The sequence below is a fragment of the Sesamum indicum genome, linkage group LG10 (genome assembly GCF_026168435.1).
Source record: "Sesamum indicum cultivar Baizhima isolate 11 linkage group LG10, ASM2616843v1, whole genome shotgun sequence".
Lineage (NCBI taxonomy): Eukaryota > Viridiplantae > Streptophyta > Magnoliopsida > Lamiales > Pedaliaceae > Sesamum > Sesamum indicum.
The window spans coordinates 16875565-16895730 of record NC_142666.1 but is presented as its reverse complement, the minus strand read 5'-3'; the positions used below and the strand labels follow the sequence as shown (position 1 = coordinate 16895730).

Below are 20166 nucleotides of genomic sequence, written 5' to 3'. Positions count from 1 at the left end.
ATGATGATGAAACGTATACTATATAAATCTCAATATTGAAAATAAAATAATTCATGACACATAACCATGTCTTTTCTTCTAAAAGGCATCGCAAAATCATCCATGAATAATCAAATGCTTAAAAAGCATTACAAACTTCATATTTTAGTAAATTACCATAATATTTATAATTGTAATATTTATGAATTATTAATTTAGAGTTTTAATGGGACCTAATATTTATAAAGAAATTTTTTGAAAAATTTATTATCTTATTATCTTATCGAATTTGATGATTTTTTACAAAGGCCCAAGTCGGGACCGAAATATTTTATTATTTTAGAGGGTTTATTAATTTATAGAGGTTTTACTGTATTTGGTTCTTAATACGGATAGATATAATATAATAAAAAAAAAGTTTATGTATTTCGTAGAGGTATTTATTGATATTTTAGAAAATGAAGGTAATGGCATAGTTTTATCAGATTGTGATTTAAGGTATTTTTGTAACTAACAATATAATATTTAAATTATAAATATAAGTAATTAATAATCACCTAAAAAACTAAAATAAAATCAAAATCATAGACAAAAAGTGTAAATTTCAATTGTAAAACCATAATTAATTGAGTGAAACTTGTTATAGACTTCCCGTACCCATAATTATAACTAGTGTCCGATTTTTAAATTTCATGATCGATATTTTAACCAGCATTTTTTGATTGTGTGTAAATTTATCTCAATATATTATTGTAATTAGATTTAGGAAACTATCATTAGTTTCCATGAATGGCACAACTCGACTATATATAGCTAGGGTGTGAGAGACTAAATGAAACCATGCTTTTGGAATGCAAGCCGTAACTCCTGTTTTTACTTGCATTTGACTAATACGAAGATTGTGTGTGGTTCACTTACATTTACGCCTAATAATAAGACAAAGCGCATCTTACATCATCCTAATAAATTAAACTGGGATATTTTTTTTTTTTGATAAGTTTTCAATGTCGATTACTACAAAAATAATAAAAAATAAAAAAATATTAAATTATTCGAGTTCGACTCATGTTTGATCCAATTAAAATTTATTTGAAATCGATTAGATTAATAATCAAACATAAATTCAAATATAATTTTTTTAATTTCAATAATAATTCAAACAAGTTTAAATAATAATAGGAATAATTACAAGCCCATCCCTTGATATTTGATGTAAATACACGTGGACCCTCTGTAGTTTGAAAATTTCATTTATTATCCATGAGGTTTGCTTTTGTATAACAAATAGATTATCCGTTAGTTAAAATTAACTGAATTTATTGGTATCAATAAAAAAACTGAATAAAAGTTGATACTTACCATCAATTGAGTTATTTCAGGTCAAATAATTTTTTTATTGCTAAACTACCCTTATAACATTGAAAATATATCTCCTCACATGTATTAACATGTGAAGATGTATAAGGATAATTTGATCATAAAAAAATTGTTTTGACATGCTACACGGAGTCTGTCAGGTCCAGAGTGGGTTATGGATTTTATATCGTACTCGTCTGAACCCACCCTAATCTATTTTTTAATATATTTATTTATTCATATGCAATACATTATTAATTGAAAATTATGATATTATAAATAAATTTTTAAATAATATTGTATATATCCAACTTTATATATGAAATACCAAAAAAATATTGAATGTATTAGTTGTATTATATAATTTATTTTAGATAAAAAAACTATATTAAATTATTTAAATTTTAAATTTATATTACTTAATTAAAAAATAAAAATTTAAATAAGACAAGGTGGGGCGGGGCGGGTTTTCATGAAACTGGAGTGGTCTCAAATCCGGGCAAACCGTCCAGACCTGCCCCATTGCCATCAACACTTTCCTTTATGAAAAATACATACCAAAAGAAAGAGAAAAGAAAAAATAATAAAAGCACCATGTCCTCTTGAAATGCCGAAACTACCCTTTGCGTGGATGCATATATATTTTGATCTTCGTCCGGGCCAGCTCTGTTCTCATTTCAGTTAAAACCTAAAGTACATCTGCGAGAAAAAAGCAGTCAAAGACCGAATCGATGGCCCGTCACGCCACGAGACTGATCGGCAACTTATCCCGCCGGCTATTATGCCCGAAGGAGCTCCAGCAACACCGCAATTTCGGATCTCCGCCGCCTCCGCCCGCCGTCTTCGTCGATAAGAACACCCGCGTCATCTGCCAAGGCATCACTGGAAAGAATGGCACTTTTCACACTGAACAGGCAATCGAGTATGGTACCAAAATGGTAATCTTACACCGCCGATTTGATCTTCATTTTCTTTTACTTATTTTCTGATTTTCTTTTTCTGTGGGAATTTTGCTGATAATATAGATTTTGGCGAGGAGAACACTAGAGAAATGCTTGAACAAGTTAAAGTATGAGAGTCATTTATTTTGTTTGTAGATCTATCTTCTTACGTATTATAATTTTTCTCAACTTTGTTCTGGAGGTCTTATAAGTTTATGGTGTAGCTTGCTGAAAGGAAAATGTGATTCATTACTACATTCAATGGATTTGTTTTCCCTTTTTCATATTTTTGGTGCTGTCCTGTCCTTGTCAATAGTTGGGGAAGTGCTTAATGCTGGGCAACGGTAAAATGTTTAAAAAATAAGCTAACCTATGGATTATGTGTACATTTGTGATCTAAAGAAGCTAAGTTATGGTGCCATTATTGAAGGTTTTACTCTCTACAATGTGTTCCAGTTATTTTCTAACTATTCATTTAGGAACTTAGTTTTCCTATTCCGTCTGTTGTGTTGTGATTTTATTTTTTTGATACAGTACAACTATTGCTTAATATAAGATATGCAAAGTATTAGTAAAAGAGTGTTAGTTTTGCTGATTAAATCGAATAACTTGGATGATTTATGTAAGTTTCTTCTACTTATATGCAATTCTGTTGCATGTTATTGACTAACTTTCCTGTTTGCATTATTTGTACTTCTACTTCTATGATTAATAAGTTTGGTATGCAAATATTTGACTTCTACTTTGGCCCCAGAATAATGGATTGCTGCTTTTGCATATGATATTGGACGAAAAGTATGTGACTAGAATTTAAATTTGCTATATTGTCCTCATATATTAGTAATATCTGCATATATAGGTTGGGGGAGTTACCCCTGGAAAAGGTGGAACAGAGCACTTAGGTCTCCCCGTTTTCAACTCCGTGGCAGAAGCAAAAGCTGAAACAAAGGCTAATGCTTCAGTGATTTATGTTCCGCCACCTTTTGCAGCTAAAGCCATTATGGAGTCGTTGGAGGCTGAACTGGATTTGGTTGTTTGCATCACAGAGGGAATACCACAGCATGACATGGTAATACATTTATTTAGTTGTACCTTTGTCTTTCATTCAACAAAGTCAAATTGGCTGATCATTCTGGAATCGATTCTGATAGATGTGGTTATCTACTTAAAAATCTTTTATGCCATTGGATGGATTAAATAATAATATGATAGGCTGATATTCATGTCCAATTTCATTATCTTCTTGGTATGGCACATGAAACTTTTCCCGGCTGTTTTAAAATAATGGTGAGCCACTTATCTCCAGTCATACTAGTGATCAAGCAGTAACAATCTTCTAACGTTCTATTCTGGATCTCAATTATGTGAGTAGATAGATTTATCCCTTCTATCTAACATTTACGGGTTGGTTCCTGTTTGTTGGTAACCAAAAATAGCATTGTGTGGTGAAATTGCTTAACCCACATAGAAGGTATTGTCTGTTTAAGAACTGTTGCACACATGAATGTTGGATATGATAAGATGGATTTAAATGAGTGCTTCAATTACACAGTTTAAACTATAATTCAGTTTCTTCACCTCAAAATCCTTTGATAATACTTTGATTTTGTAACCTTGTTCCGTGTACCGCTTGAATTTGTGGTAATTTTTATGAATATTTCAGTATTTTCTATAACAATTTGTGGATCGAGCATTTCTTCTTTGGATCAACAATCTGCTCCTAAATCATCCATGAAATCTGCTTTGACTGGGAACTTTTGATGCAAGGGCAAAAGTTTCACGTAGTAGCTGGGGCCAACTTCGGTACTGGTTGGGGATCTGATCCACTTGTTTTTTGAAAAGGAAAGGTTTAATAGGCATATACTGAACTATGTCTTGTTAGCCACAAGGAATCCTTTTAAGTTCTGATGTAAGAAAAGTGTGTTCCAACGCAACAGAATCTATATGTTATAGAGGAAATTGAAGTAAACACACAGCTAATGTCTCTCGTGTAAAATGAATATAGCACTTAAAAAATAGTATGTTGATTTGTTTAACTGCAAAAACATGAGAAAGACATTGACAGCTCATTATAATATTGTTGTGACGGTAATTAATAATTTCTTTTTTAAGTTCCAGTTACTGGTTCTGCTGCTCTGTGAAGTTTTGGAAGAGAAACTCTCAGATTGCACATTCTGGTGCTCTCTCGTTTAGTTTCTTGATTCCCCGTATACAGAGTTACTAAGTGCAGCCATTATTGAGTTGTCCTTACGTGCTAAAAGCTTTTAATTTGGTATACACTATTTTCAAATGGGCCACTTCCAGGCCAGGAAAAATATATAATGCACATCTCTTCTGTCTTTTACTTTAGGCATCCTCACTTATTGAATGGTGATTGCTCTTAAGATTAATTGCTGATCTTGGTTGTTGCTATAGATTGTTGTCTATACCACATCAAAAGTGTGATTTGAGCATGAAGAATGCCATGTTATTGATCATTTTCAACCTCATTTGATTGTCTGAAAATTTGCATTCTGTTGTTGTTGCTATATTGAACTTCTGGAAATTTTCATTGCTCACAGGTTTATATCCTGTGGAATTTCATAACTAAGCTTATGTGTATACTGCGCCCTTCTGCATTAGCTTATACCTGTAATGGTGTTTGTGTTCTTTAAGAGTTATATTCTCAATTGCAGGTTCGTGTTAAGGCCGCTCTTAATAAGCAGTCAAAAACTCGGCTTATTGGTCCAAATTGTCCTGGCATTATAAAGCCCGGGGAGTGCAAAATTGGGATTATGCCAGGATACATTCACAAACCAGGACGTATTGGAATTGTTTCTCGATCTGGTACTTTGACTTATGAAGCGGTGAGATTCGCTTTTCTTGGGACTACATCTTTTCTGAAGTAAAATGATCTACCACTATTTGTTGCTATCAGGCCTCTCAAAAGCATAGTGATCTGTACGAAAGTCTATAAATTATAAGTTTACCTTTTCACCTGTTGTCTTTGTATTTTATGCGGCAATTTATCTTTGAATGAGAACTTCAAACCAGCTGCTGGTAAAAAGTTACAAAAGATGACTAGATTGATGATGGTCATGATAACTCAATAAAACCAGAGCTGTTAATATTTAGCTTCCTATTCTTGACAGCATCTGTTGAATGGCTCGTTAAGATCAGTAATGAGTTAAGGAGAGGCCAGACAAATTCTACAATTCTGCAAGATTTAGATATGATTATGTAAAATAATACCATGTTTAGGACCAATATTTTCCTTTTCCTCATTCTTAATCTTTTTAAATACATGATTTAATTGTATTTGTATGGTCCATGTATGCATATACTGGCCATCTTGCCTTGGGTTAGGATGTTGAAAGATACCTTTGTGTTGTAGCGCACACAAGTGCATGGATTCTATGTCTCTTGTTATACTATTGAATTTGTCATGACAGATGCACCCTATCACTATTATATTCAACCTTAAGTATCTACTCTTTTTCTGTATGTCTCTCATGCGCCATTCGGTTTCGCAACCTTCTTTCACCACATTGTATAGCATGTTCCCTCTGAAGTAAATTTACCAAAAATAACAGCCGTCTGCTATCATCCAATCTGATATTCAAATAGCTGCCCAAGTTTATCTTCATTAGATTTGCATTCGTGTCGACTTCCTTTCTTCTATTCTTTCTGATAAAAAAAAAAGGATCTGAATTTTATTGAGTTAGGCTTGAATGCAATTGCATATTTTCCCCCCTAAACATGTTAAGAATCATCATTGGTGGCCCTAATTTAGTTTTTAATTTTTGTTGCTGTGAATCATTGTGTAGAGACTGTCTGTCATATTCATCAAGCTATCATAGAAGTCATGAAAGTAGTGATATCTTTCAGACAAAAGTAAGCTTGTCTTAAACATGTGTTCGCTGTCTGAATTTACATTATCCAACAAAGCCATGTTAGATTATTTGTAGTAGACTTATTACATCCAATTCTCTACTAATTGCCTCTTTTACTTAATTAAGCCAAAAAATCGGAGGTTTCATTGATGCAGCAGAAGTAGGTCCACAAAGTAAAATAGGGGAAAATATTGTTCAGGAATGGTTAATCCAGTTCTAAATGGACTGGCAATCTGATAATCAGACCATTGTGTGTTTGGCAGCACATTTTTCCCCTTGGACATGAGAATTTGGTCATGATGGTTGTCTAATTGGATATTCTTCTGACTGTCTGAAAATAACCTTGTTGATTATGGTGTTTTCTAGGTCTTCCAAACAACTGCTGTTGGCCTTGGGCAGTCAACGTGTGTGGGAATTGGTGGGGATCCTTTCAATGGGACAAACTTTGTTGATTGCATAGAAAAGTTTCTTGTGGATCCACAGACAGAAGGTAAAGTTTTTCCAAGATGTTTCATTCTAATTTGCCACCTTGATATCACTTGATATGACAACACCAATCCATTTTGCATGTGGCCGTGTGGTGAACAGTTCTGTACACACTATGTTAATTCTTATGCTTTATTTCTAACAAGTATTCAAGTTGTAGTGAGCTACTATAATCTCTCCTCTCTTTCTTCGCTTGATGAAGTTGCTTGAACATGCACAGACGTCATGCAAGAAAAATAAATACCAGGTTAAATTTAGATGTGAGTCATGTGACCCTCTGGGAGTTGAGAGACACGCCAATAGCTTGCTCTCTATGTATCTCCTCTTTGACTTTCTTGAAACATTTGCCTCCAAATCCTTTTGCTTTGTAAGGAATAACTTCTGTTCACCACAAACCATTAGGTTTCTGTGTGTGTTGGAGATGTCACACCCAATGGGAAGTTCACACTATAAAGCCCTTTTGGCACTTATGTTATCATCATATCTAGATAAAAGAAGTTATAGGTATTTAGATAATTACCAAGCACAGAATTAGCAATAAAATGAATGAGATTGTGAGAACAATCTCCTCTTGGTAAGTGATCTGCTGGATTAGGTTGCAACTGAATCATGATTAGTTATAAAAAATTAGAGCTTGAATGAAAACTCTTTTGCCTCCCTGTAAATGCAGAAATAGTTTTAATCATAAGGTCAAGCAAGCATTGGGTCTACTCATATATGTTATCACTGTGTTTACTATGCTTTACAAAATTTTATCTGGTCTACATTTGTTAGATACTATTGGTAATACATTTGTTCATACCTCACCTAATTCACTGCTGATAATGTTAGATCCTATGGCTTACTTTATTTGCATTTCACATGTTAGGTATCATTCTTATTGGTGAGATTGGTGGCACAGCAGAGGAGGACGCTGCTGCCCTTATAAAGGTAAAATTGTCTTCACAGTTGATGATATCATGAAAGTACAGCATTTAACAACTGTATGGTTCTCTCTAATTCAAGGGTCATATCTAGTTTAGTATGCAATTCAAGAAAGCCCTTGAGGAAAATATTTAAAACCACCTGTATTTGCTTGCATACCTCGTGTAAAGCTAGAATCATTTACATTAAAACTCGGGAAGTTGAATGTTGTTCTTATTTGACATCTGAACCTTTCCATGGCTACAATGCTGTGTCACTGCTGTGCCTATGATCTTGAGCGTTTATGAGAAAATCAGTAGATATTTATGCAAAAATTGTGCTTCTAAATTTTGTGGAAGGAATAGTCAAGCTTGAAGGTCATGAGAAAAGTTGCATCTGTGCTGATGCTGTGCAGGGATTCTATCTTCTATAGAGGATATGTCACCATACGACCTTTTCTTCTAACTTTTTTGTTTGATAAATGGCATGTTAACTTCTAGATGTAAGTTAGTTGCTCTCTCTCCCTCGCTCTGGTTGAACAATACCATGCAGAAAAACATGAGGTCTATGAAAAAGATAGAAAGTAAACAAATGAATAGCTACCATAGCATAACTATGAATAAGATCCAGTACTCTGTCAATGAAATGATTTTGGTTCAGAACAATGAAAAGAAACACCATTATTCGTCAAATGACAGTTCTTAATCATTAAATGCTGGACAAGTCCTCTCCTTCTAGATTATCAATGTCTGCATTGCAGGGTCATCAGCCATGCCTTAAGCACATCTGACCAGAGATTCACAATATTCTATATTCCAAAGTAACATTTGCATCAGATGAAATCATCCAGTATGTTTGCATGATTATCTGTTCAGATTTTCATGTCATTTCTCTAAATGCCTCACTTCAATATTTGTTATTAAAGGTTTTGAACTTTTGATTACTTATTGTTGGTATCTTTCAGTTGCTATTTGCAAACACTTGAATTATTTTCCCTCTCTTTTGTTCAATGGAACAGGAAAGTGGGACTGAAAAGCCTATAGTTGCTTTTATTGCTGGACTCACCGCTCCACCTGGTCGAAGAATGGGTCATGCAGGAGGTACTGTATTACCTTAAATTCATATGAATTAATACTCTCTGGTGATTAGTTTGCCTTATCTCGTTTCTATGAATTCAAACAGAGAATATATGTGAATGAGATTTTTTTCGAGCCTTCATTTGTTTCTTTTCCTTGGATGTCTTCCCTTCCCTACTTTTTATCTGCTATTCCATATTTGTATTTTCTCATTTATTTATTATTTCTTGTCACTCTTTCTGAAATCTGAGAATATTTAGCTTTTGTGACTGAGAAATCCCTTTTTGGAGCTATTGCCAACTATTGTACCCCAATAATATGAAATATGAATAGGTAATTATGCAAATAGTATTTTTTATTTATGCCACATGAGTGCATACATATATTTATGTATTGGTAGATGCCCAAAGAGATGCATGTAAGTTTCTAGTTTATACACTGGATTGTGCTTCTTTGTTTCCCCATTTAATTAGTAAAGAAAGCAGCAGTCATTCTTCTGGTTATGGAGTTTATAGAGCTCTTAAGACTTAATTGATCTTAATTGTGAGAGAATATTCATAAGTTCTCATGACAACCTAATACATTTTGACATGTTAGGATTTACTCTTAATTTTTTTGTTGTTAATCTTGGAAGGATAGTGCCATTGAGCTTTGTTGAACCTTTTCAGATGTTAAAGGATTCTAACTATTTGGGTAGTAGTTACATTTGTGAGTATGTGCTTTTGAACTTTTGAATATCTGCAACATTTATGGTAATACTTCTACATACGTTTTCCGAAAATCGTGTATGTGCTGATCATCCCTTTCTAATCTAAGTTGACTTAGAGCGTTGGTGTAATACTTCTATGTGCTGAATGATTTGGCCTTTTCTACTTCTGTAACTTATGAATTTCATTGTGAATGTGAGACTCTAGGATTATTTTCTTTACTGTTCAGATTTCAGTGCCACTATGGAGTAAATAGAATGAAAATTTTGAAACCCAAGCTTTGGTCATGCATGGAGCTCAAGCTCAGTTGGGGGCTCAATGTGCCTATTGTTTGTCGCCCCCCCACAAGCTGGATCTTGTCTGTTTTAGCTCATGCCTTGCCTGCGGAGCTCGAATCCATGAGCATTATTTCAAATCAAAAGTTTTCATTTCACTATTTGTTAATAACTTTTGAAGCGTTACAATAAGTACTTATGATTAAATCTTGGTCAAAGTGGGTGAGGAATTGCATATTAAATAGACTCGAGCTCTGTTTGGCTATGTTCTTAAGCTGGCTGGAGATCGTTAAAGTTTAATTTTGAACTCCTCTGTTAAGTAGATGGCCCTGAAAAGCTTGCAAGTTAGCTTTATTAGTATCAATGTCGTTTCCTTTGTCTTATTATAATTTCATTTAGGTAGTAGAAATTGACAGACTTTTCCTCAATGTGCAGCTATAGTATCAGGAGGGAAGGGTACTGCACAAGACAAAATCAAGACCTTACGCGAAGCTGGAGTTACTGTGGTTGAGTCGCCTGCAAAGATAGGCACCGCAATGCTTGAAGTCTTCAAACAGAGGGGTCTTGCTTGAGCCAGTGAGATTAGTTCATGATATTTTTTTCCGTCTTTTCCAATTTCTGGAAGCAAATTAGCTAGTTTCCAATTGTCGCCCGAGCCTGCTATATCTTTTACAAATAACAAACCAGTACATTTCTACGGCGGATTGTATCATCCATGCTGCCAGAAGAGTATCGTGATCCTCTTCAGGATATTGAGGATCATGTCGGTTCCTTAGTTACTTGGAAGGGGGAAGTTGTGAAAATATTGTATCCACTACCTTGAATGTGGAATTGGAAGCTTTAGATTATTCTTCCCGTTTGATATAATTGGATTCTTCACTTGGATGGCATATTGGAGTCCTTTTGTCGATAACCTTGCGGTTTTCATATTCTTACATACAGTTCCCAGTTGGTGCTTTTGTTATATTACGGCTTACCGTTTCAGTTTCGAGAAATTACTTAGAGACCTATCAGTGATTGGGGGAATCAACCATATTTGACGCTTCAAGATAGCTTCCTTGCAGTATTACTGGCCCTTTCCTTTATTTTGCTCATATGACTGTAGTGCAGAACGACAACCTCAATAGCTGGATCAAACGCAGCCTTGAACATTTGGGAGAAGACAGCTAAATGTCCTAGCATGGAAGTTAACAAGTCTTATAATGAAGACAGAAGATAATATGTCTTCAAAAGAAAAGTAAAATCCACTGAACTATTTTTGTGGCTTTGCACTACAGGCAGCAGCAGCTGCTCCAATCAACTTCCTCAATACCCTTTCTCTTAAAAACGAAATGGCAAATCGAATTAAAATTGTATCCGGTTGAAATTTTGATAAATTAATAATGCCACACACTAAAATAGAGCTTTTTTTTTTTGTTGATAAAAGTGCAAAAACATAACTAAAAATTAAATATTAAAAATAATAATTTTTTAATTTATTTTTTATTTCTTATTCAGTAAAAGAATAGATATAGTATAAAAATAATTAATATATGAAGAATCTGTATATAAGAATTAAATAAGAATAATATTTCGGTATTTGGTATGATTTGCTAAACCGACACCAAAAATCAAAATCGAATCGAATATGTTTTGTAATACATTTGGGATACTTTAAACTGAAAAATCAATAAATATCCATAGCAAGAAATATATTTGGGATACTTATATTTACGGCCGTTGATTTATGATTTATTTACACAAATTATTATTTTTTATATAATTATAAAAGTCGCTCCAGACAATTAAAAAGTAGGGATAATTTTGAAATGATGTTGAAGTTTTAAGAAATATATGTATAATTTTTTAAAAGGATAATTTGGATAAATGATAGTGAAATTTCTAATTCGTGTATATGTAATTATTTGATACATCAATGATTTATGTAAAACATATCTTATATTTGGAGGTGAATCTCAAAATTTTGAATTCATCATCCACTTCAAAAAGCAAATGAAATCACGTGATTATATTTATTTTAAATATTTGTAAACACGTCATATATTCCTGAATTAGAAATATTTTTGAATAAACCTTTTATCTTCAACTAATTTTCAGTTCCGTACACATTAGTGTACCCGACAGCTAGTACAATATAATTACGTGGTAAGAATTCTCTTGATTAATTAGTGTAGGCGATAGTATACTACATCCTAATAATTTCATTGCTAACATATTTGTGGAAAATTTTAGTCTTAATTGGGATTCATAAGATTTAAACTAATCATACAATAATTTAATATAATTGACGTGAATTCATAAAAAATAAACAATCACATAATAAATGTAGGCTCATAATCACATGATTGATTATAAAATGAGGATGATTGATCATGAAATAACTGATTTTAAAAAATTAATTTCATAATTTGGATTCACATTTTCTTTTGTAACCAACTGCCACAACCATCTTGATTATTAAGATTAACTTGTTAAGCTTATAACTTTTTTAAGACATTTTACAACATGTTAAAGAGCTTATGAACTCCAAAATTTTATTTAGCAATTTTTTCTTGAAAAATTTATAAGATTTCAAAATAAAATATTTTGGATCTTATACTTTTTTTTTAAAAAAAAATAATTTTTCTAACTTTTTATTTTTGTAATATTATATAAACTCTATAAGATTAATATGCAATTAGACAAAAATATCCCATCTCTCTCTCTCTCTCTCTCTCTCTATTTTTAAAATTTTTTATCGCTATTTATTTTTTCTTGCATTCAGAAAAATTTGAACAAGAAAATAGTTTATTATTGAATAATAAATTATTATAATTAGCCCAGCAGCCTCTTCCCCTAGTATCGAGTTTTTCGACCTTGTTGTTGAGCTCGCCAATGCTCATGGGTACGAGGTCATAACCACTGCTGCTTAAACAGAAGTGATATTGTTATTGATATTATATACTTTTTTTTTTTTGGGTAAATGTAAGTATTGATATTATATTTACTCAAAAGATATAAATGCAATTTAATATTAAAATATATCAAGAAATAACGATTTATTTTACTATAATGATATCATGTTCTTTTTAATCATTTTGCCAATAAAAATATCTTATTATGCTAAACATACTTATTATCTGTGTGAAAATATCTTATAAGTTTTAACATTTTATTTTATTCAAACGCTTTGGATTTTATTTTAAAATAAAATCTAATAACTTATAAACTACTAAAACATCTTATAAGATGTGGAAGTTTTTGAAATATTTTAAAAAAAACTTAACCAAACACCTCCTTAATACCAAAAATAATTGTTGAAAAATGAGGTAAATATCACCAAAAATATAATTATATTTATTATGTGATTGGTTTAATTTGAACCATAAGGTTAGAAAATGACAGCGACGAAGAACAGAGAAGGGGAGAAATGCAATAAAGAAAAAAGGTTGGGGCCAAATGTAGATATCCTAAAAAATGAAGGACAGTAAATGAATTTTCAATGCAGAGTCCTATATTGGTAAATTGAGTTGGAAAAGAAAACTCTGGAAGAAACCAGAATGATGGAGAAAAATCAAAGGGAAAAGGCAGAAGTAGAATTCTCTAGACACAGCCAACTTCCGATTTCCGCACTATTTATAATCTCTGCTTTCTCTTTTCTTCTCCATCATCAAAATCTAGAAAGAAAATTTGGAAAGCAAGAGCTCTGTTTGAATTCTTGATTTGATTTTTGTTGCCGGAGTTTCGGTTTAGTTGATTTTTTGCTGCTGCTGTTGTGGGAATGGCTGGAAAGGGGGAAGGACCGGCGATTGGAATCGATTTGGGAACCACGTATTCATGCGTGGGAGTGTGGCAACATGATCGTGTCGAAATCATAGCAAATGATCAGGGCAACCGCACGACACCGTCTTATGTGGCTTTCACGGACACCGAGCGTCTTATCGGCGACGCCGCCAAGAACCAGGTCGCCATGAACCCCACCAACACTGTTTTTGGTGAGTTTTTGTTTTTTAATTTATCCTTTTTCCTCCATCTTTTCCACTTGCTCTGCTTTCTTATGAATTTGTTTTTTGGTACTGTATGGTGCAGTGTCCTGTTGATGTTTTAAAGGTTATGCAACTAGAATAGTTATTTAATGATCTAAGGTTGTTGGTACTGATTGTTAAGAGTTGAGTAGATTATTTTTTCATTTCATGCATGGAAAAGACTCTGGTTTGAATTAAAACATCTGAATGTAGTTACTGAATGTAAAACGAACAGCATTGTTATTACTTTGAATCACAGCTATGTTTCCCTGTCAGGAGGTTTAAGCTATAGACCTTTGCGGTTGGTGGGCACAAAGAATTCTTGGGTGACGGGTGAAATATTTGTTGAATTGCGTCCTGTTAATTTGTTTCTGTTGTGAGAATTCTGAATTATGTTCTTCCAGGCAATTATATGTTGCATTTATTTCTGTGGACGGTGTGATTATGATTAATGCCTATTACGTGTGATGGATGTGTTGCTTACTGGGATTTTCTTTGATGATGCAGATGCCAAGCGGTTGATTGGTAGGCGATTCAGCGACCCCTCTGTCCAAAGTGACATGAAATTGTGGCCATTCAAGGTCATTCCTGGGCCTGGTGACAAGCCCATGATCGTAGTATCCTACAAAGGCGAAGAGAAACAATTTGCCGCTGAAGAAATCTCTTCCATGGTCCTCATTAAGATGAAGGAGATAGCTGAGGCATATCTTGGATCGACGGTGAAGAATGCGGTTGTGACGGTGCCTGCATATTTTAACGACTCTCAGCGTCAGGCCACGAAGGATGCTGGAGTTATTGCTGGTCTAAACGTCATGCGTATTATTAATGAACCTACTGCTGCAGCAATTGCATATGGTTTGGACAAGAAGGCTACCAGTGCTGGTGAGAAGAATGTGCTTATTTTCGATCTTGGAGGTGGTACTTTTGATGTTTCCCTCCTCACCATTGAGGAGGGTATATTTGAAGTGAAGGCTACTGCTGGTGATACTCACCTTGGAGGAGAGGACTTTGATAACAGAATGGTGAATCATTTCGTTCAGGAGTTCAAGAGGAAGCACAAGAAGGATATTAGTGGGAACCCTAGAGCTCTAAGGAGATTGAGGACTGCTTGTGAAAGAGCAAAGAGAACTCTCTCGTCCACTGCCCAAACCACTATTGAGATTGATTCTTTGTATGAGGGTATTGATTTCTATTCCACCATTACCCGTGCTAGATTTGAGGAGCTTAACATGGATTTGTTTAGGAAGTGTATGGAGCCAGTTGAGAAGTGCTTGAGGGACGCAAAGATGGATAAAAGCAGTGTCCATGATGTTGTCCTCGTCGGTGGCTCTACTAGGATTCCTAAGGTCCAGCAACTACTGCAGGACTTTTTCAATGGTAAGGAACTATGCAAGAGCATCAACCCAGATGAAGCCGTTGCTTATGGGGCTGCAGTGCAGGCAGCAATTTTGAGTGGAGAAGGCAATGAGAAGGTTCAGGATCTTCTTCTTTTGGATGTCACGCCATTGTCCCTTGGTTTAGAGACTGCTGGAGGTGTCATGACAGTTTTGATTCCCAGGAACACGACCATTCCTACCAAGAAGGAACAAGTGTTCTCCACATACTCGGACAACCAGCCGGGCGTGTTGATTCAGGTTTATGAAGGTGAAAGGACAAGAACTAGAGATAATAACCTGCTTGGAAAATTTGAGCTCACAGGCATTCCTCCGGCGCCAAGGGGTGTTCCTCAGATCAATGTCTGCTTTGACATTGATGCCAACGGCATCTTGAATGTCTCTGCCGAAGACAAGACAACTGGTCAAAAGAACAAAATTACCATTACTAATGATAAGGGTCGGCTGTCAAAGGAAGAGATTGAAAAGATGGTGCAAGAAGCTGAGAAGTACAAGGCTGAGGATGAGGAACACAAGAAGAAAGTTGAGGCCAAAAATGCGCTGGAGAATTACGCATACAACATGAGGAATACAATAAAGGATGAGAAGATTGCTTCTAAGCTTCCACCAGCTGAAAAGAAGAAAATTGAGGATGCAATCGACTTGGCCATCCATTGGTTGGACGGGAACCAGCTGGCTGAGGCTGATGAATTTGAAGATAAGATGAAGGAGCTCGAGAGCATTTGCAACCCCATCATCGCAAAGATGTATCAGGGTGCTGGTGGGGCTGATGTTGGTGGAGGCATGGATGAAGATGGCCCGTCGGGTGGTGGCAGCGGTGCAGGCCCCAAGATTGAGGAAGTGGATTAAGCCTGACGGTTGTGTGTTTGATGCAGTATCAATACATGTAGAAGCGATGGAGCTTGGTTGATCGTTGGCGCAAGTGTGTTTGGTTTCTGGTAGTGTTTTTGTATATGGTTGTCATTGGCTTCTGAGCCAAGTGTATACGACGAGTTCCAATGTTTTTCTTCTTTTAAATGGTTAATCCGACACCGGTGTTGTCTGTAAAAGTTTTGAATGTTCTGAAGATCTACTGTAACAATTCGGGAGCTCAGTAATTCTCTGTAAGCTATGATGTATAATTATATAGTCAACAATCAATACCTGTAAGAGAAATACTTGCAATAATTATATAGTCAACAAGCAATACCTGTAAAAGAAATACTTGCAATAAGCATCGAATGAGTCAAGATTTGTAATTAAGGAAAATGCGTTCCACTATTTTGGAAACTTATGGACACATACATATATATATATATTGGTTGTTGGATGTTATAAAAAAATGGTGAAATGAAGGACAAATTATAAAATTGTATGAGATTAAAAAATGTAAGGTATGTTGAGAAAGAAAAAATAAATTGTGGGAATTTATAAAAACTAAAAACGTATGTGATCATCAAATTACGGAAAAAGCCAGAGAGAAAATAAATTTTAATTGTATTTTTTTAAAAAATATAAAATGTGAGAGAGAAATATGGAATAGCGGATGAGAGAAAAAAAAATATAATTATGTGAAACAGTTTATGATTAGGCAGATTTGTATTAATTTGTTTGTTTTCCTAATGCTCTGCTAAATGGACTGGTCCTATTGACTTCGATATTATATTGTATATGCTAAAGTGAGGCGGTAGGGGAGTGGCTGCACATGCCACTTCCCACCCATTTTTAATTTTTCTTTTTCTTTTTAATTTGATTTAAATTATTTTTAAAATACTCATTGTGTCTTTTTTAATTTTTTTCATTAATATAATTTGTTCTCAAATATTATAATAAGTTCTAATTTACTTTATCAAGTTTTATTATATTTTGATTTCAATCGATAATTTATTTATTAATTAACTAAATTTTGTAAATATTTATTAATTAATCCTGCAATTATGTATTAAAAATTTATGAATGTTACGAGAAAGGACATGCATGAAAGTACACAAATGACAAATGATCAAAGACTCTTTACCATTTGTGAATTGTAATACAGTTCAAATGGAAAGTCCCCTGAGTTACGAGGATGTTATCTACCATATATATAAACATTTTGGTACGAAGATATACGGGCAATAGTTGGCGCTTCCCTGTGCGCGAACGGGAAACTAATAAGCCAAGCAAGCTTTAACAATTGAGATTGTTCAAATTGTTTTCAAGGCAAATTTCTTACTGTGTTGGAAACATCTTTGTTTGGGTAATAAACGACATTGACATTTGAATACTGCCAATGCAGAAATTTTAGAGTATTGTGAGTTTAAATTCTTAATTGGTCTGATGGGACTAAGATTTTGCAGGATTTATAAAACTCATAAGTTATGCAAAAGTTTATGTGTCACACAATTTGGAGGTCAGATGAAGGATGTTTGAAAAAAGTGCACTTTTTAGCCATTTCAATGTCTACTGTTGGAACAAAAAATTATTTTGTTAAACCAATTACGTATAAGGGAAGCATCGATCAACCCTCCTCGTGCAGCAAGGCACTAAGTAAGCAAACTCTCAAGGGGCAATGGGGGTCTCCAAGGGCCAGCTTTGAACATCTTAAATGATTGTTTAGAGTCCCCAAAGGAGAAGAAAATCAAAAGGGCAATGTGGGGCCAGAGGGCTCGCGTTGGGTCCATATGTGAACCAATAGATGGGCTGCGGGAATTGTGGGGGCAACACCTTTGAGCTGATTGAATGATTAAGGCAAGCACTACAATGTCTTGTAAACTAACTTGTTGCATGCATTATTGGATACTAGTCATGTGAGATGGTTCGTTGGCTAAGATATGTGTTCGTGGGGCGACGCCGCATTGTGGGCAAGTTGAGAATCTATGTCGATCGACAAGAGGGCATGTTAGACAAGCCATGTCGGATTAATGTGAAATATTGACATACTGAATGAGCTTCGGACTAATAGTGCGTACCTACTCAAGCAAAGCATAAAAGACGGGCATGGTGACAACATGCGCCCATGATGCATTGAGTGAGGTTGGTCATAAGATGGCCGTTGTGGGCATAGGATTGGCCCGCAATGTCAAAACGGAGAAATGATGCTTCTTGCGATTAAGAGAAGCATTGGAGGGACTCAAGATTCTAAGCATGATGCATGGCTGGCAAGCTAGCTGATTGGGACGAACATGAAAACAACAAGGGTGTACGAACCGTGAGCCTCGATGAATATAGAAATTATGGATAAACAAGTGTACGAGCACAATTTAAAGCACCGCAAAATATTCAGAGCTGTGTTAGCAAATTTTAAATGTCGAAGACATATGATGAATCATCCTTAAAACTCAAGATAATGAAAGATTGGTCGAGACTTGGGTATAATCTAAAATGTTGGAGGACCAAAAACCCATTCCCCTCGGTGACAAGAAAATTTGCCCGTGACACGGGGTAAATTGCATTTGCCCCCAAATATTATATGCTAAGTTGGATATCACATGTAAGAATGAAACCACATTATGATGATGTGGATTCCAAGAATTCTCCAAACAGTCCCTTCACAAGAAAAAGTTAGAAAAGTGAAAGCAAAAGAAAATGAGTTGGATGTGTTGTGTTTTTATCTTATCGATGAGAGGATATGTTGTTGTTTTGCAACCTACCTTTTGTTCCCATCCCATTCCCATGTGAATATTTTTCCTACTTAATTTCTTACCATCCAAACTTTTCCAACAATGAATAAAACTACACCAGCAACACTTTTTCTATCTAATTTCTTACTCTTTTTCACTATTTATTTCACAGTACTCAAGTCTACCTATATACGGACATAAACAATACCAATCTTTTGGAATGTTTTATTTTATAACATTCTTGATTGAGAATAGGTTATTAGAAATAGAAAAACTGAAAACAATGTATATATATAAGATTTATATATATAAATATATACATACATTGTATGTGAGTCAACACTCATAAAAGTGCATCTCTTTATCAGATTATTATCCACAATTGGCAGCTGCAATTATTTACAATGAATCTTAACCTCTTTTTCTCACCATAATCAACATCATTATCATCATAATCCCTATCAAGACAGACACACTCTCTTCTTCAATTCATCCCTTCATCATACACATCTGAGTAGTTGTTGAGTTTCAACTACAATCTTGGTGTATATATACACATGGTCTGAAGATGAAATCCTTGAGTGGAGTTGGGATTGGTTTGAGTCTTGTTTTTGGGTGTCTTTTGTTGGCCCTTGTAGCTGAGCTGTACTACTTGCTATGGTGGAAGAAGAGGGTTATGAGCAAGAAGAGATCATCATCATCCTCATCAAGCAATCAAGTTACTACTCATCAAATCCCAGCAGAAACCCCACAGTTTTGCTACATGTTTTGGTGCTGCAGAAAGCCCACTTCTTCCACACCTCAAGAACTCTGCTCTTCTCCCACTACTCTTGTCCACCAACCTCAATCAAACAAGGACTTGTGGCTCAAACCCTTTGGAGACAGCAACTTTCCCAGATTTCTCTTCACCATCACAGAAGAAACAAGGGAGGATTTGGAGTCCCAAGTTGGTACAAGTAGGAGGAGGAATTTGAGTGATTTGCTACAAGTGTTGGAGACTCCATTCTTGACTCCTCTTGCTTCCTCCCCAGCTGCTTCTCATGATCACTACTTCACTCCACCTCTAACTCCATCACTACTTCATCATAACAGAAGTACTAGTGCAGAATTGATGATGACGGCGACGACGACGATGAGATCTAATTCCTCCCCACCTCCAAAGCTCAAGTTCTTGAGAGATGCTGAGGAGAAGCTGCTCATGAGGTCTAATTCCTCTCCACCTCCAAAGATGAAGTTCTTGAGAGATGCTGAGGAAAAGCTGCTGCTCAGGTCTCAAACAACAACAACAAGATCATAATTTGGAGAAATTAGAGTGTTTCCGACATCTGCAGCTTTCTTCACCTCACAATCAACACAACTGCTCAACTCAGAGTTAATCCTTGTTAGATGTAACATTTTTCTTCTTCATTACATCCATTTTGTTTTGGTGGTAGGAAATTAAACTTTTTCTTTTTAATTATTATTTAGTATTAGTAATGGTTTAAATTAATATTTAATTACTTCTTCATCCTCAGTTTAATTTCTGTTTGAGACCTTTGAATATGAGATTTTATTTCACTTAGAATGGTGATATATAATATTTTTATATAAAT

General features: G+C 34.7%; 3 protein-coding genes across 3 annotated transcripts; all 3 read left to right on the top strand.

Annotated features, from left to right (window-relative positions):
• Positions 1-1990: 1990 nt before the first annotated feature.
• Positions 1991-10508, top strand: LOC105171900 (succinate--CoA ligase [ADP-forming] subunit alpha-2, mitochondrial). The gene is made up of 7 exons (XM_011093157.3): positions 1991-2273; positions 3136-3345; positions 4952-5122; positions 6515-6638; positions 7503-7564; positions 8556-8637; positions 10031-10508. The coding sequence occupies exons 1-7, from the start codon at positions 2067-2069 to the stop codon at positions 10165-10167; spliced, it is 993 nt and encodes a 330-aa protein (XP_011091459.1). The 5' UTR covers positions 1991-2066; the 3' UTR covers positions 10168-10508.
• A 2631-nt stretch (positions 10509-13139) lies between these two features.
• On the top strand, positions 13140-16086 carry LOC105171901 (heat shock cognate 70 kDa protein 2). The gene is made up of 2 exons (XM_011093158.3): positions 13140-13569; positions 14107-16086. The coding sequence occupies exons 1-2, from the start codon at positions 13356-13358 to the stop codon at positions 15840-15842; spliced, it is 1950 nt and encodes a 649-aa protein (XP_011091460.2). The 5' UTR covers positions 13140-13355; the 3' UTR covers positions 15843-16086.
• Positions 16087-18899: 2813 nt separating this feature from the next.
• Positions 18900-20087, top strand: LOC105171902 (Putative membrane lipoprotein). The gene has a single exon (XM_011093159.3). The coding sequence runs from the start codon at positions 19143-19145 to the stop codon at positions 19869-19871; it is 729 nt and encodes a 242-aa protein (XP_011091461.2). The 5' UTR covers positions 18900-19142; the 3' UTR covers positions 19872-20087.
• The last annotated feature ends 79 nt before the right edge of the window (positions 20088-20166 follow it).